General features: G+C 40.4%; 1 protein-coding gene across 3 annotated transcripts; it reads right to left on the reverse strand.

Moving 5' to 3' along the window:
* Positions 1-6: 6 nt before the first annotated feature.
* LOC139607387 (proto-oncogene DBL) lies at positions 7-20,593 on the reverse strand. Of its 3 annotated transcripts, none has more exons than XM_071460156.1 (26): positions 19,775-20,592; positions 16,359-16,493; positions 15,943-16,059; positions 15,415-15,564; positions 15,118-15,242; positions 14,724-14,838; positions 14,524-14,643; positions 13,172-13,363; positions 12,748-12,939; positions 12,491-12,671; positions 12,092-12,180; positions 10,948-11,048; positions 10,670-10,736; positions 9,926-10,041; positions 9,708-9,777; positions 9,528-9,620; positions 9,252-9,344; positions 8,529-8,654; positions 7,452-7,667; positions 7,094-7,186; positions 6,891-6,969; positions 6,526-6,571; positions 4,220-4,392; positions 3,297-3,412; positions 2,658-2,770; positions 7-2,511 (listed from the first exon to the last, which is right to left on the reverse strand). In XM_071460156.1, exons 1-26 carry the CDS (start codon positions 19,823-19,825, stop codon positions 2,430-2,432), a joined length of 3,051 nt encoding a protein of 1,016 aa, XP_071316257.1. In that variant the 5' UTR covers positions 19,826-20,592; the 3' UTR covers positions 7-2,429. The 3 variants fall into 3 exon arrangements, 2 of the variants coding, with proteins under 2 accessions (XP_071316257.1, XP_071316258.1); XM_071460157.1 differs by having other exon boundaries at positions 4,220-4,317; positions 19,775-20,591; XR_011684845.1 differs by lacking the exons at positions 7-2,511; positions 2,658-2,770; positions 3,297-3,412; positions 4,220-4,392 and having other exon boundaries at positions 7,421-7,667; positions 19,775-20,593.
* Between the last annotated feature and the right edge of the window lie 4,084 nt (positions 20,594-24,677).

Genomic DNA, 24,677 nt, shown 5'->3' on the forward strand with positions numbered 1-24,677 from the left:
GGTTGATTCAAATCAAATAATCCTGTGCTTATATTTTGGAAAATAATATAATATACATTATGCAATATAATACAGGCTGTCACAATGACTCAACATATAAAAATGTGCAACATGAGCAAAAGCAGCAAACACCAGTCTTAGGTACTCTGGAAAAAGACATATTGTAGCCTGACTGATCAAACCCAATAACAAGTTCTGATGTTACAGTACAGCCAGTGTTAGGTGGATTTCAAATGTTGCTTCTCATTCAGCATAATTGGAAACACCTTATTTAGACCAGCACTCACTATCAAGTGACTTAGATGTTCCCACAGTGGCTGTGAAAATGAATTCAGTGTTAAAGTTAGTTTTAGGATTTATGTCACCAGCAGGGTTAGATTGAAACAGCCCACAGATGCAACAAAGTCTGTAGGAATCTAAAGTCACTTGATAGCTGAGTGTCCAAACAAGTGTTACCATTTCTGTTGAAGTTTGAGATTTCTATGTATTCACACTTTACTGTAGTTGACTCCAAAAGCTGTAAATTAAGTAATTACTGTACATTGTATTTTTCTGCCTTTCAGAGATTAACCCTCAGCACATGTAGTGGTAAAGTGGCAGTGTTTTCAAAACCACTTTTTACGCTTAGTTTGAAATCTAAACTGTTTTTTATCAGGCTTGGTTTTACAAAATCATACTGGGCATTTCAAAACCGTTTTAAAGAGATGGAAATTGTCTTCTGGAAATTGATAATGTTTTATAATCAGTTCAGCTCCTCAAATTTCTATCAACAATTCATGAAGTAATCCACAATGTATCTATAACAATTCAGCTGACAATTCTATTTCTACACTACTCTAATTACAGTTACTACCCAACACTGAGCACAGTTTCCCCATTGGTGAGTAATAGCAGTACAGGCAGAAATAAAGCAGTGGGCATGTGCAGTGATTTGTCCATGCAGTGCAGCGAACAAAGAGAGACATAAAGCTCGCCCTATCTCAGTTTACCAGTGGTAATTACAGCTGCAGCAAAGGAGGAAAAGATTTGATGAGCAAGTTGCAGAATTATCACCAACCGAAAGTCAACAGCTCAAAATAAAATTGTTAACACAAATAATATCACCATCAACAGCAGCATAAGTAAATAAACACTGGCAGGTTAAGTCACTTTTGAAATATCTGTTTGACACACTGGCTGACAACCAGTGAATTACAACAACCAGCTATAATGACGCCAGCGTGGAAGTCTCCTTACTCTGCATCTATAATGCATCAGTACTGCAGTGCTTTCCTCACACCTGGATGGTTCGTCTTGAGGGCTGACCAACAGGATGCCGCGTCAAGATCTTTTTTCAAAGGAAACATTTTCACTTGTCATCGCAGGGGAAGCATTTAGAGGTAATGACATAATATGATTATTCCTAATGAACCATCACATACAGGACAAAGACGAAACCCAATGCAACAAAGCCATTATTAAAATTACTATTTTCACCAGCGATTTCCTTTTCCTGCTATGACATGTTTAAATGCCGGGTGTGAAAAAGATTGATAGAGGGTATGAATTGACATTTCCACATGTTCGTCCCTCACTAACATCATCGAGGGGCAAAACAAACCCACTACAGCTGCAAAAACTGGTAATATCTTTATTCAGTTTTTGCTCTTTTTTTTTTTTTTGTTTTGTTTTTTTGTTCCATCTGACCACCTGGTGGATGCTGAATGTTTGCATTTGCCACAAAGCGGTTTAGTAACCATGGCGATTTCTGCATATACTAACATCACATGCACACCCTGATACCCTGTAGCGATATAGCTGGTCACTGTAGGACGGAAAGATGATTTAAATTCATTCAAAACTATGATAACACAAAGTAAAGGAGATTGTTACTGTATACAAAAAGAAGCCACAATGGTTAGCTGAGTTGTTTGGCACATGGACAGTAATGATATGTTGGTAGGCAAATGCATGATTTCTATGACATTTCATAAGAAAATAGAAATGATAAAAGTCTTAAACAAAAATCTCTTCTGTATGTATGAATAAAAGTCCCTTGATTAATGTCTTCAGTCCAGATAATCTGTATTAATGCTGGAAAAAATAGATAAAGAAAATGAAGGCTCTGATATTGTGAAGTCCCATTAATGTTCTTTGCATTGTTACAGTCTTCTGAGGTCCCGTCTGTAATTTACAGCCTTCTGAGGTGAACAGTGTCACAGTAGTTGGACGTTGTGCTTCAATCTCATGACGAATGTCTCGGCAGAGTCAGATGCCCCCTTCTGGTCAGGAAGCAGATGGGATATGTCAGTCTCTCTCTCCGTGTGTGTGTGTGTGTGTGTGTGTGTGTGTGTGTGTGTGTGTATTTAGGGAGAGAGTGAGCCAAATAAATGACAAACACAGAAGAAGAATGGTCACAGGCATCATCTATCCTCTGTTCTGATTGGCTCTCAGCACGTCTCTCCCAAAATCCTGTGCAGGTCTTCAGGCAGAACACGCCCCTCTTCACCACGACTTATGTTCCTCACCATCCTGTAATTACACAAAGCAGCACAGCCTCAAAAAAAACAGGTCACCATTTCAACATGTCTTCACTGAATCTCCATCTCCAGGATTGCTTGCAGCTGAATTTTAAAGTGGCTGTGATTATCATTTCTGAAACACTTATTCTACATTACCACATTCCTGACGAGTCCTCATGGAGCAGCTGGATGACATCACCACAGTTAAAAATGATGTCATCGGCGCTGGCCATGCTGCTCTCTACCATGACTCTGTACCTGCCGGCCACCTGGAAGAGAAGAAAGACAAGTTAAACTCAGGTGAACAATGTATTTCAGTACTTACCAGAAATATACAGATAGACAGAGACATATAGAGAGTTCAAGTTCTACTGTGAAATGTTTTTTTTTTTTTTTTTTAATTAATTTTTTCAATTTAGGATTGAGTAAAAGCTGCTTAAGATGTGAGAGTCAGCACACAGGCCATCATCCACTAAATGCAATGTCACAGTCACATGGTGGTGGTTAGTCCTATTGATTGTCAAGAAAGCAAGTATCTAATATGAGACCGCTGTGGGAGGACAGGAAGGAAGAGGAGGACGACGGAAACAAAAACAACACAAGGAAGTTGGCGTCAACTTATCGGATTCATATGAGTCTCCCCACCCATCCTAGGTGTCTGCAACCAGTGGTACTTGTTGTTTTCTGTTAGTAGCTGGTATAGCTGCAAAGCTTAGTGATCATAAATTCCCCTTGACATCAAGACAAGTAATTTCTCCAGGACTACCTGTGCCGTGACAGTAAACAAAATCTCACCAGCGGAGCAGGCTGATCCTCCTCCTCCTCTGAGTCTGATAGGTTGGACAGGTCTGTAGCGCCCCAGTCCTCCAGGCCTTCACAGATTGCCACTGAGTGGGCAGGGACAGGCCAACCTGCAGGTGACAAACATCAACTCATTTTATTTCATGATCTATGTGTATAAACTGTGAAAAAAGACACATATGACAAAGATGCATTTCAGTTCATCCAGTGTGCTCATTAAAAGCTACCAGATAAAGATTTGCAGGTTGACTTTAAAGTGAAGCCCTACACCCCTGCACAATCTGTAAAAACAAAAAAGCTAAAAACAAAAAGTCAGTCATCACTTTTTCTATTACATTTCATCAAAAGGTTAAATGCTGATAGGTCTGTGTTGTAGGTTTTACAATTTGTGTACAAATTTGTCTGTATTTCTGATTTTGTATTTTATGTTTTATGTATCTCAAGTTTAAGCTGGTGTGTGTTCTATGTTTCACTGGGGTTCAAGGCAAAGTTCCAATCGAAAGTTGAAAATGAAGTAGAAGACCTACTGGAGATCATGTGTTTAGAAGATCAAAATGAGAAGCTTCTCAAGCCTCTCCTAAAAAGCAGTAGTGTGGATACATCTGTGGTAAGTAAAATAATTGAAAATGTACCTCAAACAATCACTTTGATAAGTTTCAGTCTGGATTTCAGCCCAACCACAGACAGGCACTATTTTGTCTCAATTGTTGATTATGCATCTGAGCGGACCAACATGATGTGCGAGGTTCCCCAAGGCTCAATCCTTGGTCCTCTTTTATTTAACATTTGCTTAATTTGTTCGAGCATAAAAAAAATGCAGCAAAACAACAAAAATATTATGAAGTGCTTGTTGGAAAAAGTTATTGATTTGTGTGTTTTTGTGTGTATGTTCTGTCTTGTTTGACTCAGCGACTCACTGCGTCGAGGTGAGTGAACCACAGGTTCTGAGTGGGCGGGACTAGTGTGTATTGACTCCTCCCCCCGGTGCCTGTGGGAGTAGCTTGTTGCAGAGGAGCTGTGAGGAACAGGGAGACACGCTGAGCAGCCTCCCACCGATGCTCCGCCCCACGACACACACACCTCTGATGCACTAAACAGCATCACCATGGGAACAAGACACAACCACGACAAACAAAACGAACAACAACAACAACAACATCCACGGTGTCACAAAACAAGCTCATCCACATTCTGTAAGTTAATACGGCATTCCATTAAGTTCACAATCACATATATTTCAGTGTCTGATTTCAAAGGATGTTTGATTTATAAGACAAATATCAATTATATCAGAGATCACTGCAATATATGGAAATATTAGTTTGAGTTTATAGTGTCTTACACACATACCGGGCCTTGATTAAACAGCATTTGCAAATAATCCAGTGTGGTTTAATTAGCAGATGGGTGGAGTTTGTCCCATATAGCCGAGGATATAGAGACATTTTCTCTGAATACATCAAAGCCTACCCATCTGCTAAATAAAGTAGAAACTCTTTAATTACTTACAAATGCTTGGTGACCTAGAATTATATTATGAACGCGAATCATTAAAAAAAGTGTCAAACATTCACAGTATCTCATCCTCCAGCTGTTAATAATCGTCAAAAAGTCCCACAGGACAATCACTCATCATGGTTATCCCATGCTCAGAAACTTTTACAACTGAACTGAGAGTCTTTGTGGATGTTTGTACTTAAAGGACGAGGCTGGTATTATTTTATATTGTCAACAAATCCCCTGAAAATGCCAAAACCATTTTTCAAAATGTGTGCATTTGTTGTGCATTTGTTGGGGACTACTTTCAGTCGTGGACTAATACACATTTGGAGTGCTAGTATTTGCAGAACCCGGACAGTGTATGTGGGAATGACTCGAAATAACTTACTGTGCCCATATAATAGGAAGATGTCACCAGGTGCAAAAGTGAGGGTTACCAATGTGATTTGATTGTTTTTTGATGATGTAGATTTATCACACAGAGGAATTAGCTATATCAGGCTCTGGCTACACAGATTATACTTGTTAGTAGGATGAATTCATTTGTTGGTTTTGGTCTTTTTGTGAAGTTTGTTGACAATAAGAAACATACAGAAAATGAACAGACTTTCCTTTAAGTTCAACATATTCTTTAAATATTTGACAAAAAAAAAAAAAAAAACTACGCACCAATGTTGTTAATTTTCAAAATGACAGTGAGTCAACAAGTTGTGAATTGTGAAGCTCAAAAGACTTAAAAGACATCAAATTCATTACATGCTGGCATGCTATCAGTAAACAGGGCATTGGTATCACCTACAGAAACTCCACAAGCGCACACACACACACACACGCACATACGTTAGCACAATTTCATTATTGACACTATCCTAGAGAACCAGTACTTTCAGTGACTAACAAGCATCTTAGCAACAACTATAAAATTCTGGAAAACCTCGAATAATGATCCAGCACTTTAAACTGACTTTGGCAGTTATGTCTTAAGAAACATCTGACATACATTTACTCACCCTGTAATGTTTAGATGCTTGCTTAACCCCCGGATCGATAACATAACTGTCAACACACTTCGGGACCTTTTATGCAGCCAAGCAATATGTTAATGCAGTGGTTCTCAATCATGGTGAACTGCTCTTAAAACCATTGTTATACACCAGGGAAACCAGGGGAATGTAAATAACTACCAAGTGGAATAAACAACCAGCAGCATTCATAAGAACTGAGAATAACTGCACTGGTGCAGTAGTATCTTTGCAGTAGATTGTAGAAGCGCTCTCCATGGTGCTGAAATTCAGCACGGACAGTGTTTAAGCCATCTGCAGGAGTTGGCAACGTTGTCACGTCCACCAGTTCTCAGGGGTAATGACAAAGATGATCATACATCTTCATACACACAAACTCGCTGCATTCATAGAAACTCATTCAGTAACTTTAACATCCTGTGTACAGATGACCGTGATGCATGATGCTGTAAAAGATCATAAAATAGGATGGCATGTGGGTGAAGTTGAGGAGTTATATGATCATGGAATCATTTCAGAAATTGAATTTTAATCATGAACACTATAGGTGAGAGAAAAGTTCTCCTTAATGTTTCTAGCTTTAAATCAATTTCTGAATTGAGACTGGATTGCAAGTGAGTCCGTCCATTCTCACCGCCACACAGCAAGAGGTCACAGACTGACACAGAGGATCATAGGGGAGGTCATGCAGGGAGAATCACCTGTCGGAGGCGGGGTGGTCTGAAAGTGGCAGAGGGAGAGCCCCATCTGAGAAAAAGAGAAGGAACAGATGACACAGAGGCGTGGCTTAAAATATACAAACAACAAAGTAGATTCTACTCAGAGACTTTCATACAAATACTCAAGCATCTGCTATTTCTAAAAAAAAGGCCACTCTGCTGGAACACCTCAACAGTAAAGAGCATCAACTTACAATGAAAGAGGTTAAAAATAGATCCATATAGTTATATTGCCTCTTCATATAAACAAATGAGAGCTGAGCCCAAGTTAAAAAAAATCAAATCAGGCGTTTCGGAGAAACAAGGAAACATAGAGGTAGCAACCGAATCATAACAACAATAGAAACCTTGACACAGTTTCTGCTGGTTGGTGAGAATTTTTCGAATCTCCGTCAGCCAGGCAACTTTAACCTCCAGTGTGGGAGCCTGGACAAGACAAGCACACACACATAAAACACAGTACAGACCATAACACAAGAGAGTTGCATGAATGAAAGAGCTAAAGGTTCAGTACACTGAAACTGAAAATAGAAAGCAGAAGCTCAAATACCTGAACTATGTACACTACTTCTCTGCCACTGTACCAGATCTCAAATTTCTTCAAATCTCCTTTCACATTTTCTGTGATTCCCACTGCACTCATCTGCAGAGAGAGAGAAAAGTCATTAATCTAACCTAATAATGTTGTCATGGTTATTGATTCTGCACTGTTATTCTGACGGGAAACTGCAACCAAGGATTATGTCTGACAATCACAGGCAGAAGAATTCAATGCAGCTTCCAAAGTCACCAGTTAAGTCAGACTGGAAAAACATAACATTTTAGGATTTATTTTAGGGCTGTTGAATTGGGTTGCATTGGATGTAGCTAGGTGTACCTAATAAAGTGAGTGTATTATGTATTGTTACTCTGAGGCAGGATTTGAAGCTGTAGAAGGGCGTCCTGTCGTGGTTGTCGTCGTCTCTGCGCTTGCAGAAGAGCAGGGCGTGGTCATAGAGGAAGAGATGTCTCTGCATGGGTTTGAACCTGGCCAGCTCTTTCATTCGCACCGCTGCCCTTTTGTGGCTGATCCACACGCTGAAGCCTCCCTGCATCACGACACGGCCCAGCTGGCTGAGGTCACCCTGGGAGAGACAGACAGACAGACAGGTAGACGGAAAAGACAGTTACACTCCAGGAACTGCACCTACAAGCAAACAAGAAAAAAATAAACTGAGAAAAGAATCACTGTAGATTAATGTCTACAGTACTCAAATAACTACATTTTAACAATCAAGATGAATAGGGAACTATTTGTGATTCGCTGTTCTTCACCCAACTGTATTGGTTTATAATGAAATTTAGCAATGTGATTCAAGATTATATCTCAAGTTGAATCTAATCTAATCTACAGATACAGAAGAAGAATTGTGTAGCTATCTCCCAAATGGAAATAGTAATATTTGCTGATCATAAATAGATTGCTGCGACTAGTGGATACACTATATTTTTAACCCTTAATATTTTCTAAAACACAAAAATGCCTCTCTGAAGGAAGCTTTAATGAATGTTCCTTCAGTTCATTGTCATCCCAGCAAACAGTTAATAAGGCCAGTTAATTGTAATTTTACCAAGTTCATAAAACTTTAAAGACTCGTTTCACAGTTGTCAGTTTATGCCTGAGTTGACAGAAAATGGAGGTAAAAGTGAAAGAGAATATTGCAGATTAAATGAGAAAAACAGAATAAATGAAAAACACCTAAAGAGTGAAAAATCACACACGTTCTTCCACCTGAAATGGTGAAAGGAGAGGATATGTATGTAACTCCCTGACAGCCCTATCTCTACCCAGACGCTGCTTGTATTGTAGTCAGAGAAGAGCAGACGAAGTGATGAGAGCTTCGATCGGACCACTTTATATTAAAGCATAATGACGTATCATAAATCTGGCATCCAGTGACGTGATTGTAAATTCTGTCTTATTTATTGATTTGACCTGCTGGTACCTGATATCCAGTGATGGCTATCTGATGCATGGAGTCATTGACAGACTTCAGTAGCTCCAGCATGGAGTCCAGGGCATCCTGGAGTTCACAGCGGTATCGCTGCTCCGTACAATGCTTCAGCAGCTCCTGAACGAGGACAGAGATACAGGTTGACAGGTCCGTGTTTTTCAGTTTATCTAATCTGGTTTGCCTTGATATCTGCCTGCATTAGCGTAAGTTTAAATGATTGCCGACCTGTCTGCAACTCAACAAATCAATTTTGTCTGGATAAATGGCGTCGATTTGTCTCTGTGTCTGTTTAAGATGTCTACTTGTGTCCGTAGAAGTGTTCTTATTTGTTTGTAGCTACGTGTGTCTGTCCTTATCTGCATAACTGTTCTGTCAATGTTTCTTTGTCCATTCATCAATCTGAACGCAGCATTTGTTTATTTTCTAAACAAAAGCTATTTCTTTGCAGACTGACTGACCACAGGGCTTTTTTTTTTTTTTTTTTAAAGTTAAATTAATCATCATGGCACACACAAAAAAACAGGTTAGCACCCTCAGTCCAAAGTTCAACTCACTTTTTAGTCTCTACTCTCGAACATTTTCATTTATCAAACTTTTGATTTTGATGCTCTTTTGCATCAAGGCATCTATCTTTATCTATCTACTATCTTTTTTTTTTAATTACAATTCCCTGTTTTTTCATGTTTCTTTCATGTTGGCTCAGATGTACAGAACCTTGAGTAGCAGCTGGTACTTGGTGAGGCGTTGGACTGGTTTCAGGAGGTAAGAGTCCAGACCTAGCTTGTGGTCTAGTTTCTTCTGGCACTCCTGCCGAGAAAGTGAGCGAGAGAGTGAGAGAGAGATATTTTTGACAGATTTTACTGCCTGGAAGGCACAAGGCATAATTGGAAAACCATGAATGACTTTCAGCTTTTCTCAAGATTATGCCTGCTATCAGCGCTAATGCTGTTTATCATGTATGATCATGTTAAACACACAGTACGTAAGTACCTGAAAAAAGGGTGAATCAGAGCACTGTCTCCATAGCAACTCAGAGCGAGGCTTGTTTTGGCAGTAACGCTCGTACACCTGGAACTTCTCTTTCTGCTCACACACAGAGATGCACACTTAGCTGTGTTATGTAAAATCTCTCCCCATTAAGTCCCAGTATTTCTCCTCATGTTTCCTCACCCGCCGCAGGAAGCAAGCCCCCACCCTCTCAGGTGTCTCCAGGCAACTCTGCAGATCTTGAAGGAAGATCCTGAAAGAGGAATCCAAGAGGAAAATGAAAGGACATTCAAATGGCGTGAAAAGAGGGGGGAGAGAGGGAAAACTCTGTGACAGCTTGTGAGGTCAGTGTGTGTGTGTGTGTGTGTGTGTGTGTGTGTGTGTGTGTGTGTGTGGCTTGCCTGCTGTGGAACTGGTAAATCTCTGGCATGTTGCCGAACAGAACGTCCTTCTGGCTGCGCAGAGCTGAGGGAAGAAGATAAGACATGGATGGGTCCTCCATTTCTGCCCTGTAGCCCTGATTAGTAGAGGAGGAGAAGAAAGGATCATAATATGTAGTGAAGATTTTGAAAGAATTTAATAAAATGTATGAAGTGCACAAAAGTTTTTGTTTAAATTTACTTTATTAAATTACATTGAATGAAATTAATTAAATTAAATAAAATTATATTCACTCAATTAAATTCAGTTGAATCAATTTCATTATATTAAAACAATTAAATATTCCAAATCAGTTATTAATCAATTTATGAAGTATATTAGATTTACTTCATAAATTAATTTATTAAAATTAATAACGTTGAATTAACTGATTTAAATTTAAATTTTTTTAAATTTATTTTTTAAATTTAATTCAATTAAAAAAATTGGATTAAGTTTATTAAATGAAATAAATTAAATTGAGTTAAATTAATTACATTAAATTATAATTATTAATTAAATTACATTTACTAAATTACCTCAATAACTAACACATTTGAAGTAAAATCAGTGGGAACATTATTATTTTGTTATAAATTCACCAGCAGAGGGAAACCTTTCTCTAACCAAGATATCTTCTTCCCTCTCTCCTAATTATTCCTGCTGCTCTGCGCTGTAAACTGACAAAAGCAATATGCCATAAAATAATATAAAACAAAACTCACCAGTAGGACAGACAGCAGCTCGTCCACATAGATCCTCTCTGTAGCTATTAGTTCCTTCATAACACGGCTACAAAGAGAGCGAATGAGAGAAAAATTGATGAAAATTTAATGCAAAGTTAAAGAAAAGACTCAATGCCACCATGTACACTGTGACACTGACACAAAAAGAAGCTTGAAAAATTCCCGTATGGATCACAGGCATGCAGCTGCAAGAGCAGAGTCACAGGTCAAGCTTTAGGTCAGGGATGAGAGGGAGAGACAGGTGAAAGATTGCATACCGTGTGACCTGCTCTGGATTGTCTTCCACCTCTGAATCTGTTTCAGGACTGGGGCCATACAGACAGCTGCGGTTGCCTTGGTAATCATGCATCACTTCGATCTGATGAAACACACAAGCCCCTCATTTTGGAAACATTTCTTTCATATTTTAAAGCCTGTTACATTATGCTGCAGATTTTTTTTTTGTTATCCTCATTAACACAATAGACAAACTTCAACTGACATGGCTATAGGGATGGCGATGTCCGGCCGTTGGTCCAGAATGAAATGCTTTAACAACTACTAAATGGTTTGCTCTGACATTTGGTACACACATTCATGATCCCTGGGGGGGTGAATTGTAAAATCCCTAACTTTTCATCTAGAATCTTCATCTGGTGCAAATTCAATGCTGTCTTTTTTTTTTTAAATCCCTGCAAAAATGACTTCTACATGAGCCTCAGCTGTGCTTTAGTGCTGATTAGCAGATGCTAATTAAATGCTAACATGCTAAACCAGCATTGTGAACATAGTAAACCTTTTACCTGGTAGCATAATCAATGTACACATGTCATGTTAGCATGCTGATGCTAGCATTTAGCACAGCTAGAGCCACTAGCAAAGCTATAGACTAGTTTTAGCTGAAAAAAAAAAAAACAATTATCAATACTACCAGTAAACAAATAAGGAAATGTGAGCAAAAATACTAAGTAGTAGTGACAAGTAATAAAGTAAGTAATAAAATAAACGTAATAACTGTAGTATTTACACCTCTATTTATCTCTTGGACATAAATGAGGCTCTGCAGAGAGGCGTTTTTTCTTATTACCTCGTAAATTCACCACAGTGTTTCCCATTCATCACTTAGACTCGTCCCACCACAGTTTCATAGTAAACTGAAAAAATGTATTTACACTTCTTATAATGTACCATAAAAGACGTGTGTGATTTGTGCCATTGCTTCATTATTGAGCTGTGCGCAGCCATGTACCTGCTGTTTTTTCCACTATTAAAAAGTGGATATGGACAAAATGCACACAGTAACAATTTCCTTGCGCTATCATGTGTGACAGGTGTCGGAAAACCTGCTGTTTTTATGCAGTACCTTAAAAACAACAGTTATTAAAAAGTTCCTTACAACACCAATAGAAAACACACACACACCTTGCGTTGGTTGTTGTTCCTCCTTGCGGCTCTCTTGCCAGGAAGCAGGTCAAAGGAAAATTTGGAGTTCAGGACATTTAAGTCTACACCTGCAGAGTTTCCCACAGCAAAGAGAAAATGCAGAAAGAGACTGCAGATGAGATTAACGACAGGGTGTGAAGCAGGCTGTATCAAAAGCCACAAGGAGGTATCTAATTTCCATCCAAATAAATCGATGAGGGATATGGGATGAAACAATATTGCAGGTTTACAAAAAGTATTTCCCATGACAGTGATTTTATCCTGCTTCTAACGTCTGACACTCAGTGAAACTGCACTGGAAATTGATTCTGACTGATTTTAATGAGAAATGCCAAGAGGATCAATGTGAGCTAAAGGGGCCGTTTATGAGGATCGTACCATGTTTTGGGGAGAAGAGGGGTGACTTGCAGCGTTGCGCAGTCTGTTCAGGTTCAGGCCTCGGGGCCACCAGCTGGATGGGTCTGACCTGCATATCTGCCAGCTTCCTCAGACACTGCTCTCTGTTTCTGATCATGGACTGCATGGAGTTCAGCTTCGCTGTTACCATGGAAATTTGGGACTAGAGAGAAGAAGAAAGTGTAAGTTGAGGTGCATTGCAGGTCATCTGTGTGTTTGTGTCAGTATCGGTGGGTCACCTGCAGCTGTGGGGTGAGTATGGCTTCAAACTCCAGGCTCAGTATGTCCTGGCTGTTATTCAGTGCAGAGGGCGCCCTCTCCTGGTGACAGCTGAGGTACTGCAGCGCCTCCTGAGCTCCCTCCCTTGTTTGGAACTTGTCTACCATCTGGCTCGCCAGCAGATAGGCTCCCTCATCACACCAACGAAGCGCCTGCACACGCAAAAAACAAGACATTTTATATTTGAAGGCACATTAGACTTTTACACAACAACAAAGAAAATAATTACTGAAGGATTTTTTTAAATTGTCATTTGAAGGTTTTTACACTTACAAAAAGGGCAGAGAAACAAGAATACACAACAATGAATGATTTTCCATTGTTATTTCATGTCTAAGTCTATGAGTGTGTGTGCTTGCTTGTGTGTCATTAAGCATTTCTTACCTCTTCAAGACGGCGCAGCAGGTCTCGTGCTCGAGTGAGCGAGGCCCGCTTGGTACGTATGGCAGTGGTGATGACATCGCAGTGATGTCGCAGCTCATTGCAGCGCTGGACGATGAGTGCCAGGGCGTAGTGGTGGTTGGCGGCCAGCTGGTGACCATGCAGGATCACCACCTGGGCACGAGCCATCTCCTCCTGATCCACAAACACACAAACAGATACACATCAAGGTTTGGTTTCAAGGTTTTGACAAAAAAAGCAAAGACACCAACGACACACTCCATAGCAGCAGGTGGCGGCAGTGAGTCACTTCCTGGTTTATCTTGTCAATGTATAAACTGGCTCCTAAACAACAGGGCTAAGCTATACATACAGCTACCAGACAGCTGCAGAGGCTGCTGCTCAGCATAAGTGACACTGTCTCACTTAAATGCTGATTTAAAGTGGTTGATTTGACTTTTTTTTTTAATAAATGCACACCAATGGACTAAAAACCAGATAACTTCCTATCCATCATGAAATCTGTAGCAGGAGCTGTTCCATCTCTGCAAACCGACCTACACCTTCGATAGTTCCTAGCAATGAAAGGAGGTGGGTGAAGGACCATGTGTAGGTAAAAATCCCTAAGAGCATACTTATCCTCCTCAGTAAAGTAATACCTACTATGGAGTACGCTTTAAAGGACTTTGAGACAAAAAAGACTTTTGAGAACCAGATACATGATCAATTGCACAAGACTGAAGCATTTAAAGGGGCTATTTGTAGGTTTTCTCTGACGTCGAACATGGTTTCTTGCCGGGAGCGGGTGGTGGTGATTGTCAAGACTGACAAGAGCTTCAGCCATAATTGTATTTACAAGTAAAGAGGTTATAATATGCCCTCTGAGCAGCGCAATGTTTTCAGGGCAGATTGGAGGCTATCAGAAAGTGATGAGATGAGCCAGGGTTCGATGGTTAGCTTTCTAACCTCAGGAGAAGAAAAGATATGATAGACCAGGGTTAACATTGGTGTTGTTTTCCACCACTAGAGACAGCTCTAGGTGAGTAAAGGAATGAAAGAACTCAACGTTTCTTCCGTTAAGTAAAAAGCAGTTCATGCTAACGGTGACTATGTGTCAATAGCAAAACTTACAAATGGCTCCTTTAAACTGTTATATTATGGTATCACAGTATTACAGTGAAATTATAATACACTGCTATTTCAAATGCTAAACACCTTTAATTTAGAACTTCTCTGTCGATGTTACACAAAAAAACATCAGACACAAAACACTGTGTTATTAATGCATTTGGTTCTGCTTTCTTTCAAACCACATCTTAGCCACGCGCATGTTGTTGTGCGTGCTCGTTTGTGACCTGAGCATGTTTGTCCAGCGTCTCCAGGTCCTTCAGTAGTTGTTCTGTTTGAACCAATGTGGTTCCCATAGAGGCGATTCCCTTCTCCTGGGCAGAGAGCCGCTCCAGCACCTCGTCCATCTGCACACACAGAGTTAATCATCATAGCAGCGTAGCACGGAGTCAAAACTATGATACGGTTGAGACACCAGTCATCTCACCTGCTGGAAACTCATTTCATAGTGCAGCAGCTGGAGGTACTGCTGCAGCTTCAGGTGGTGTTTCTCAAAGAAGCCATCAAACGCCTCCTCCATGTCTCTGAGCTGAGCCAGGAGCCTAAAATACACAAGCACACGTGACACACAGGTCAAGGTCACAAGGTCAGTGAAGGTCAGAAGGTTAAGATGAGGCTGGCTGGTAAAATCAAGGTTTAGTAAAAGAGAAAGTATCAAACTGACATTATGTATTGTAAATTCTCTCATGTATGTCCTTCTTTCATTACCTTATGTATTCCTTTAAAAACTCAAGTCTAATGAATTTATCTATAGAAAATTGAAACACGTCTGAACTCTTATCTTATTCACGTTATACTTCACTTATTCACTGATACCGTACCTCTGAACTGTGTCCATATCTGCCTGTATTTCCCTCTCCTCCTCTATGTCTCTCTTGGATGCCTTGACAGTTTCCAGGTTGGACAGCAGCAGGCGTCCTTCTTTCAGCACACTCCTGATATCGTCCTGAAAAAACAACATGACAAACAACAACGAATGGGAAGATGAAATCATGAAACCACACAAAACCAGTGCAAATGCAAAGAAAACAGAAATAGAAATCAAACACAAGGCTAAAAACTGCCGGAGGTAGAGAGAGAGAGAACAAAAGGCAGAGGAAAGACAGCGGAGCAACAACCTTCATCTGTCGGTATCGGTGTGTGTGCGAGTGCAGCAGGAACTCGATGGCATTCGCTTCATCTGGAAGTTCGGTCTCAGACAGCTCTGATCCAAAGCTCTGCAGCAGCTGGGCGATCTCTTTCACTGTCACTGCGAAGGTCTCAATGGACTGCAAACACACACACACACACACACACACGAACCCATATTGAACATTTCAAATTAATGTGGGTTTGTTTAGCCAAAGTATTAACTACAAGAACAAAGATAAGGCCTGTAAGAAGAGCTGGGTAATCATCCCCCTTTATACCTACATCAAGCCAGAAGACAGACATTGAGATTTCATTGATCACAGTTCTTTATACAAGCTGTAACACTGTTAGCTTTGCTAAATTTAGTAAGTCTGTTGTTTTATTTTCAGTTCCAAAGACCAAAGGTGTAAAGTCTGCACCTAACTTAGCTTGAATGTAGCTTGAACTTATTCATATTCTACAGCAACCCGCTGACCTGCTCTGGTGGACTGACATTAGAGCATCGGAAGTGTTACCGTGCGGAGGACGATCCAGTCACTGTGGCAATACTCCACTTTTGCAGTGAAGTCCGATGTCAGGTGATTTTCATCGATGTAGCGCAGAAGGTCACCAACTGAACGCAGCATCACCACCTAGAAACAGAGAAAAACAAGGCATCTCACAGCCACCTGGCAAGCACTGTACTGTGTTTGGCTTTTTAATGTATAAAGAAACAAACTGTTTCAATAAAACAACACCATGTTTTACGCACATGAGAATAAAATGAACAGGAAATTGTCATTCATCATATTTTAAGGACAAGAGAATAAAATGGACAGGAAAATTGTGTGGAGAGCAGAGACAGGATTGTGCTGCATCAGATTTAGTAAAATATAAGGGAATACAAATCTTCTCCCAATCCTCCACTCTCAGCTTCCTCCCCGTGCCTCACCGGCATCTTTAACAGGAAGTCATCCTGGCTGAAGCGAAATCCCAGGTCCGTGCTTGAGGATGGGCTGGGGGCGGAGCTTAACAAGCTGGTGGGGCGGAGCACCAAGACCAAATGCAGATTGCCTGGAAATGAGGTCTGAAAAAGGAAGTGCATTATTCTATTAGTTTACTCAACACTGTATTAAATATTGTAAGAACTGGAACAGAGGGAAAAAGAAGTGTTAGCACAAAGGAGTGATATTTAAATTTCCCCTACAGACATGTTTAACACATGTTTTTGCAAATTTATTAAAACTTTCTGAAGCCACTGTATAATGATATCATTTTAGCCTTATCAACAAGGCTAGAGAGCCCCACTGTTGCTGATCAATTGCACCAATCACCAGAAAAAATTCCTTGTATGTGAAAACATACTTGGCAATAAAACTGATTCTGATTCTGATTCTGATTCTGATTCTGATTTCTTTGTCGCACATAACATTAAACTGTATATCTTTGTGTTTTGAGTTGTTGATCGGACAAAAGAATAAATGGAAAATAAAAATGGGGATTCCTCCCAAATTTTTGACATTTTAACTGGAAAAAAGATAAACTGAATAATGGAGGAAATAATCTGCACATCAACCAATTATGAAAATAATCCTTTGTTACAGCCCTACAGTGACCTCTTGTACCCTGTATAAAAGCATCTGCATTTGTTTGTATTTCCACTCCTTTATTCAAGTTTTCCCTTTGATTTGTCGCCCGTCTGTATTTCAAAAGCTTTATTTGGGCTTTTTCACGGCAGACATTTTGAATTATCACAGAGCACAAATACTTACTGAAAACAGTGGCTCTGTTCTTTTGAAGTGTCCCAGTGAACCATGACAGGGTGCCAGTGAACCAGCATGCACAAAACCAGCACCGCCAATACCACATATCCAGTACACCTGTGCTTCTCCTGGCTCTGGCTGTAGGGTTCTGGGGGCATTAGCCTAACAGTATGGATTTCTCCTCCAGCACATCTCTGCACCACAGCAGATGTGTACAGACTTGGGGGGATGAGAGGCGTCAGTCTGTCAGTCAGAAATGTGGACAGCTGAATGATGTTAGTCGTGCAGTCTAAGAAAGCTCCATACAGCATCAGCATCTCTCTGAGTCAGTCTGTGAAGTCTTTTGCTCTCTGCAGCACTTCAGCAGGTCTGACAGTCAGCCTGTCGGACTGACTCTGCTCTTTTGTCACTCTTCACACTCTCAGCTGTCGTCCCTCTGCATGCCCTCACATTTCCCTCCCTGTGCCACAGGCCGTATTTGTTTGTCTTCTGCAAACGAAAACCTGTCATCATCCGCAGCACTACTCTCACAAGATGTTACAGCATCAGTTAAAGTGCGAATTAGTCGAAATATGTTCTGTTCATTTTTTTTTCTTTTTGGCTCTGTTTTTATTTATTACTGCAGCAGATCATTTACCAGATTTGCACCTCATTACTGCAGCAGATAACAGATCACTGATTCAGTTCAAATCTGTAAACTCTTGGAGCACAGTGGCACGAGGATTAAACGCCAGTGGTGTTGATATATTACTTCCAGCTTGGACAAGTTTCTAGACCACTAAGCAGATCACCACTCTGGCATGTTGAAATGTTTTCCAATCATCTCTATCTCCCCTTCCCCTCTTCCAAAATACTGTCCACAGTCGCCACATTTTTTCAAGTGTTTGCACAGATCATACAGCCTGAGGAGTCATTAACCATGAGATTGACTTTTAAACGCCATATCAACTGGTGAACCTGGGAGGGAAAGTGCGCTCAGGTCTGCCAGATGTTATAGATGATGACTAGATCCCATCCATCCCCTGACTCAGTGTACTCATGGTGTTAATCTATGGATGTCAGAGAAGTTTTTTTCACAACTAAACAAAGACAAAACAGAAATACTCATTTTGGTGCAAAGGCTCACAGACAGAAAAGTGCAGCCCATCTCTGCTCTCTGTCTATGGAGAGCAAAAGTGGGTGTCATCATACATTTTAAGAATGAACCATCTCACAAGACCAGCCTTTTGCCATTTAAAAACTAGTGGGCTATCTATCAAAATCAGACTCTCAAAATGAATCCATGAATTTATAACAAGTACATTAGACTACTGCAGTGGTCTGTTCACCGGACTCCAGAAATCAGCTGTGTGGTGGAGCTCTGACTGGAGCTAAAAAGTCTGAACAGACTGTGTTACACCTGTTGTCAGATCTCTGCATTGGCTCTCTGTTAAAACCTAAATTGATTTTAAAGTTCTGCTGCCGGTACTAAAAAGTTTGAAATGGCCTCACACCTCAGTATATAAAAAGTGAATTGGACAGAAACCACCAATAACTCTCAGGTCCACAGGAAGTGGTATTTGAACCATTCCTCTTACTAACTCTAAAGACAAGGGGGCTGCTTTTGATATGTATGCCCCAATGAGATGAAACACCCTGACTGGGGACCTGAGAGAGGCCCCCAACCTTTTAAAAACACTATATTTTGTTATTTGTATTTCCTAAACTGATTTTCTATGTATTCTATGAATGTGTCGCAAATGTATGTCATGTGATGTAAAACACATTGTGTGTTGCCCTGTGTATGAAATGTGCTATACAAATAAAACTTGACTGTGCCTCTGTTAAAGCAGTGTGGCTTTTGATACACTGCCTTCACATCATCTCCAGCTATAATGTACAGGCTACACTGTCAAATGGTAACACAGACAAAATCAGTTTTCCACTCTCCTCTCTGGCCGTGAACTTAAACAACTTCGGCACAGATTGGCTTTTTCCAGTGGCAAAGGAAACTTTGAAGCACTGCCAGCCTGAGGCCGAATACACAACCATCTCTCCAGTTCACCTACATTTTCAGCAGAGACACGGCAACTATTCTTTCAAGGCATCATATTGAGCCTTTACTTTTACTCCTATTGCAGCCATGGTGGATGTTGTTGGATGGTTGCAGCCTTTTCAGCACATCTGCATTCCACAGCTGCATATACATTAGTGAGTAACTGAGTCATGTTCCCAAATCTGTTACGTAAAGCTGCACAACTTGAACACACTCCACAGTTACAGACCGCAGTGCCAAAGCTTATACATACAGCCTGTTCAGCACCTGCAGTCCAAACACACACACACACACACACACACACGAACCCGTTTGTCATTGGCCTGTCCTGGTCCCCTACACAGACTCCTAACACTGCACTGCCATCTGAATCTGAGCAGGCTGTTCACCGAGAGGCATGTTGAAATATCCCACACCGTTTGCCCTGCACTGAAGACACATCCCAGCCTGTGTGTCGCAGTACTTAAGTGTGTCAAGAGCAGCTCGTCCACCTCTCCTCATCTCTCTGCTGCAGCATCCTCGCCGCCCCGTTTGAAGCCTCCCACCTCCCCACCTCCCGGCGGAGCTTACCGCGGCCCGGCGCAGACGGGGGAACCCCCGCAGCGGGTTGGACTCCGCCATGGCTTTTGGCGTTTCCCCTGTTCTTCCCGGGGCCCGGGGGAAGTCTGCAGCGGGACCGGGACGCGGTGTCGGGAGCGAGCAGCCGCAGCGATGGCACGGTAACCTACACTGCAGTGTCCGGGCGGGCCGAGCGGCGCGCCGAGTGCGCACCTCAGCAGACGCGCTTCTGCGCTGGACCAGGATGACGGGGTGTGTTTCACTTACCTGACGTCAAAGCCAAAATAAGTTACCGCTCCTAAGCACAAAACGCCCATGTTATAGTCAGTAAAGTCGCCAGACTAGACGACGATGTGAGTCTATTGTTCCCACAAGAGAATTAAGAACTGTAGCGATCCTGCTATGAAATGTGAATTTGTGTTGTCGTTGCTGGGCTGGGAAATTACTTTTTTTTCTTTTTTTTTTTTGTTTAATTTAAAGACGTAGTGGTTTTAGCCAGCCTAAGATTTGAAACACAGAAAGTCACACAATAAAAGGGAAGCTGGACAGAGAGTGGTGTTGAACCACTAACTGGATCCGGTAGATGGCGCTTGAAATTAAGGCGCTGGAGAGAAGCTGGCTCAGCTTTCGGCCTGGTCAGAGAGCCGTTGTGCAAACTAAATACAGTTGGGCTTATACTTGGGCTTCTATTAACAATCCCCCCGCCCACTTCTTACCCTCTGTGCCACCAAGTCCCCATCAAATAGACAGTAGAAAATAAAAAAGCTTCATAATTGTGCTTACAGACCAGTAGCCTACACTTATGCTGAATAATTGTTACCTATTTTTTTGTGCATAAATTAACCTGTGGGAATTTTGATTAAATACAACTTTATGAATATGAACCATATGAGCACAAACACTAAGGTCTTAAAACTAGACTTTGACTAATGGGCCTCTCTGCAGAGATGTGAAATATGCAACAGAATGATTGTATGGGCTGATCTCACCTGTACATTATCTCATCTAATGTTGTCTTGTCTGTGTATTTAAACACACCTAGCTTCGCGCCATGTACCTCATCATCTCGTTAACGGAGTGCATCATTTCATCTCATCTCATTCTGTCCTAATCCTTCAATAAGTGACTGTGCTGGTTTTGCCCGTAGGCTGACACTCCTCATGATGCACTCCACATCTTTAGTTTGGCCTCAAGTGTTTGGCCTGAAAAAGGCTCAGCTGCCCACAATGCCTTGATGCTGCTCATTCTAAATAAAACCTCTCAGCACATGGGGACAGTGCCAACCTAACCTTTGGTAACCAGGTGCTAAAATTGGATTTGTTTCACTCTATAAATGGGTGGGGGGTCAATTTGTACTAAGAATGCAAAGTCTGTGTTACGATGAACACAAAAACAAAACCATTTTTACATATGAGGAAAATTTTCACATTCAAAGCAGGGTTGAAAAATTAAATCCAAATTAAATCAAATGCTCTCTCAGGAACATGCTATCTGTCTTCATTACTTAATTGATTGATTAATTAATTAATTAAAATAGTAATAAGAAAATAAGTTAAAAGAATACAATCACTTTAATAGAGCTGCATTTCAAGTTTTGTTTTGTCATTCAACAATGTTTATGGTGGCTATTTCAGTATGAGCTTACAAATGAAGTGTCACTTGATGTAAAAGACATTTTGCGTTGCCCTGTGTATGAAATGTGCTATAGAAATAAAACTTGACAGTACCTCTGGTAAAGCAGTGTGGCTTTTAAAACACTGCCTTCGCATTATCTCCAGCAAAAATGCACAGGCTACACTGTCGAGTGGTAGAACAAACTAAATCGTTTTCCCACTCTCCTCTAAGCCTGTGAGCTTTATCCATTTGAAGAAACAACTTTGGCACAGATTGGCTATTTCCAGTGACAAGGGAAACAAGGGTTAGGGTTCAGCAGTATTTATAGTGGCTATTTCACTTTTTTTTTCAGTTTTGATCTGATTGTGTGTATTTGGGTCACATATTTTGATTAAGATGCGCATACCACATCAATATTTTCTGACATCCATATCCATAAGAGTGATTCAAAAGACTTGTCTCTCTCCCGCTGTTGTTATTTGTATACAAATGAGCATGACCTTTTGTCACTCAGTCATGTGTTTAATGGGGATCCTTCTCAGAGAGAAACACTGTCACATTGTGTTTAGGCTGATGATCAAAAGGCTGAGAGCGTCAGACGCCGCACAGCTTCCAGGAAACAAACAGCACACAGCAGACAAAACAGTGATTAGTATGGAGACAATGTGACCCGTTCAAGTAAAACCTGAGCCTACTATTTATATTTTAGTTTAATTTTGGAACAGTGTTGAGAAGAAAGTTTATATAATCCTGGAAATGTTTGTCTGCATCATTAAAGAATTGACTTTGTTTTCCCATTGCATCAGTCAAATTGAGACAACCTAAACAAACACATCACCTGCACACCCTCTATTTTTTTGGATTTGAGCAAGCTAATACCTCAGTTAAGCAATGGCTGGTAAAACACAGTAACACTTACCTTGTGGGGCATCCCAGTGGCCAAGAGGTCGCTCTGCTGAACTTGGCTGGATTCCAGCTAAGGCCCTTTGTCTCATCCTTTTAACTGATTGATGAATTAAATATTTTCATTTTATTTTATTTTTAGAAACATCACCCAATTACCTTCATTAGTCAATTAAACCGGGTTTTCCATTCATTTTGCATTAGAGGAAACACTGGAGACACCCAGTCTCATTGGTTCCTTAGGTTTGTGATGTATGACACCCTGGCTGTCTTAATCCATTTTTTGACACCGTCATTGGTTCACTGCAGTTCCAAGGTTCCACCATTCCTGTGAAACACACAGTTTTAAAAAGTCACTGCTGGTGCTGTGATAAGACTCAGTCCTTTTACTATCACTGCAGAGCAAACACTGCATTTCCCCCAGTATCAAAACATTCAACTAACTGGACCAGTATGTTTTCAACAATCCCCTTGAGCTGGCCCTTCTGCTCTCAATCTTCAGAGTTAAAGAAAATATTCTGTATGTCCCTGTTTTACCACTTCACAAGAAAATGCATCTTATATATGACTGTATTGGTGCATCAGTTGGAATACAGCTTGGCTGAATTGGTGTCTTTGCCAACTGTGATGTCCTTACTGGGTATTAGAATTAAGATTTGCGGATTTGACCTTTTAACATGAGCTTGTTATAATGGACCTGTCAAAGGATTGGTGGGGTTTCAAAGGTCAGAAGGGAATCATTCTGGAGATTCTGCCTAATCTCTGGCATGGTGCTGAGACACTGTTGAATAAGACAGCTTACTCTGACGTTGCCGCCGATGCTCCCATCATCTGCACTCTAACGGGACTGGGAGCCCTTAATCTGCTAAGATCAGACAGACTGGAACAGTGAAGTTCTCAACACTGCAACACAAAGACCTACACCTGTTGCTTTACAGAGTACTTTACATTTTATCCAATAATTCCAAACAAGTTTAACAAACAAGTTTATTTTAACTTGTTTATCAGATTTGTTGGTTCCTTATAAAAATATATAAACAATATAACATAATAATTACCAATACTCACAATATAAAACTATATTGTGAGTATTGGTAAATTGGGATACTGACTGAAAATGTGCTGTATGTATAATTTACAACTTGTCCCAAAAGTCTAAACCCCTAACATGTTACCTTTCTAAATAGCACAAAAAATTATTTAAAATTATTAAATGATTATTAAAGACCCCCTCCATTAAATAATCAATCAAGTTTTAACCACGTTAACATGTCCATATTGTGCTTTTTATATGATACAAGACATCATGAGCAAAACTAGGATTACCGCCTCATGGTTACATGCCTCTGCGACTCAGACTACTTTCAGATTACATCTCTGGTTATCCAGAGTCGTATAAAATAATAACCATTTGTGTGAAATTTTGTCATGATTCCAGTGTCAAGTCTTAAGTAATGGCTAAAAGGTGTTTTGTGAGGTCCCACTGACCTTGACCTTTGACCTTTGACAACCAAAATCTAATCAGTTAGTCCTTGAGTCCAAGTGAACGTTTGTGCCAAATTTGAAGAAGTTCCTTCGAGGTGTTACTGAGATATCACGTTCACACATTCACAACTGTGTTTTGTGAGGTCACCGAAAAATTGACCTTTGACCTTTAACCATCAAAACCTAATCAATTTCTTCTTGAGTCCAGGTGAATGTTTTTACCAAACTTGAAGAAATTCCCATTACAGTCCATTACAGAGATATTGCATTAACAAAGCCACAAGCATGTTTTGAGGTCAGTGTGACCTTGACCTTTGACCTTTGACTGCTAAAATCTAATCAGTTCATCCTTGAGTCCAAGTGAATGTTTGTGCCAAAGAATATTGTGTCCACAAGAATGTCGCGGGCGTGGAGGCACAATAAGCAGTTAGTGCTTAGCTGAGTATTTTCACCTTGGAACTGCAGTGAACCAATGACGGAGTCAAATAATGGATTAAGACAGCCAGGGTGTCATACATCACAAACCTAAGGAGCCAATGAGAATGGGTGTCTCCAGTGTTTCCTCCAATGCTAACCATCTTGATACACACTGCTCCTCCATCGGTCAACTGAGCGCAAGTTTTTCGTGATCTTTAAAAACATATTTTTCCTATCAAAATGACTAAAAGCAATGTCCCATTTTGACAGTAACAGGGTGTCCCATTTCAGCAGGCTATTGGCAAAATGGGATACTATCAAAATTAATATTTTTCAAAAGAGTGAAAGTAGTGTAAAATTGATCCATAGTAATTTTGATACACAATTACATTGAAATATATTGGAAGGAATGTGTATTTAATTTCAGATTTTTATAAGCTTGACAATCTTTATATGAAAACACTGTCATTTCACTTACCATAGTGATTCTGTGATG

Source organism: Trachinotus anak, unplaced genomic scaffold (genome assembly GCF_046630095.1).
Source record: "Trachinotus anak isolate AG129_WGS33_773 ecotype Australia unplaced genomic scaffold, CSIRO_AGI_Tana_v1 ptg000024l, whole genome shotgun sequence".
Lineage (NCBI taxonomy): Eukaryota > Metazoa > Chordata > Actinopteri > Carangiformes > Carangidae > Trachinotus > Trachinotus anak.

Bases quoted from the DNA above. Each gene is read 5' to 3' on its own strand.
- LOC139607387 (XM_071460156.1), bottom strand. From the start codon at position 19,825: ATGGCGGAGTCCAACCCGCTGCGGGGGTTCCCCCGTCTGCGCCGGGCC. The intron at 16,060-16,358 runs GTGAGGCACGGG...CTCTGTTTCTAG, and splicing joins ACTTCCTGTTAAAGATGCCG to GTGGTGATGCTGCGTTCAGT. The intron at 10,042-10,669 runs GTGAGTTTTGTT...TCTACTAATCAG, and splicing joins AGCTGCTGTCTGTCCTACTG to GGCTACAGGGCAGAAATGGA.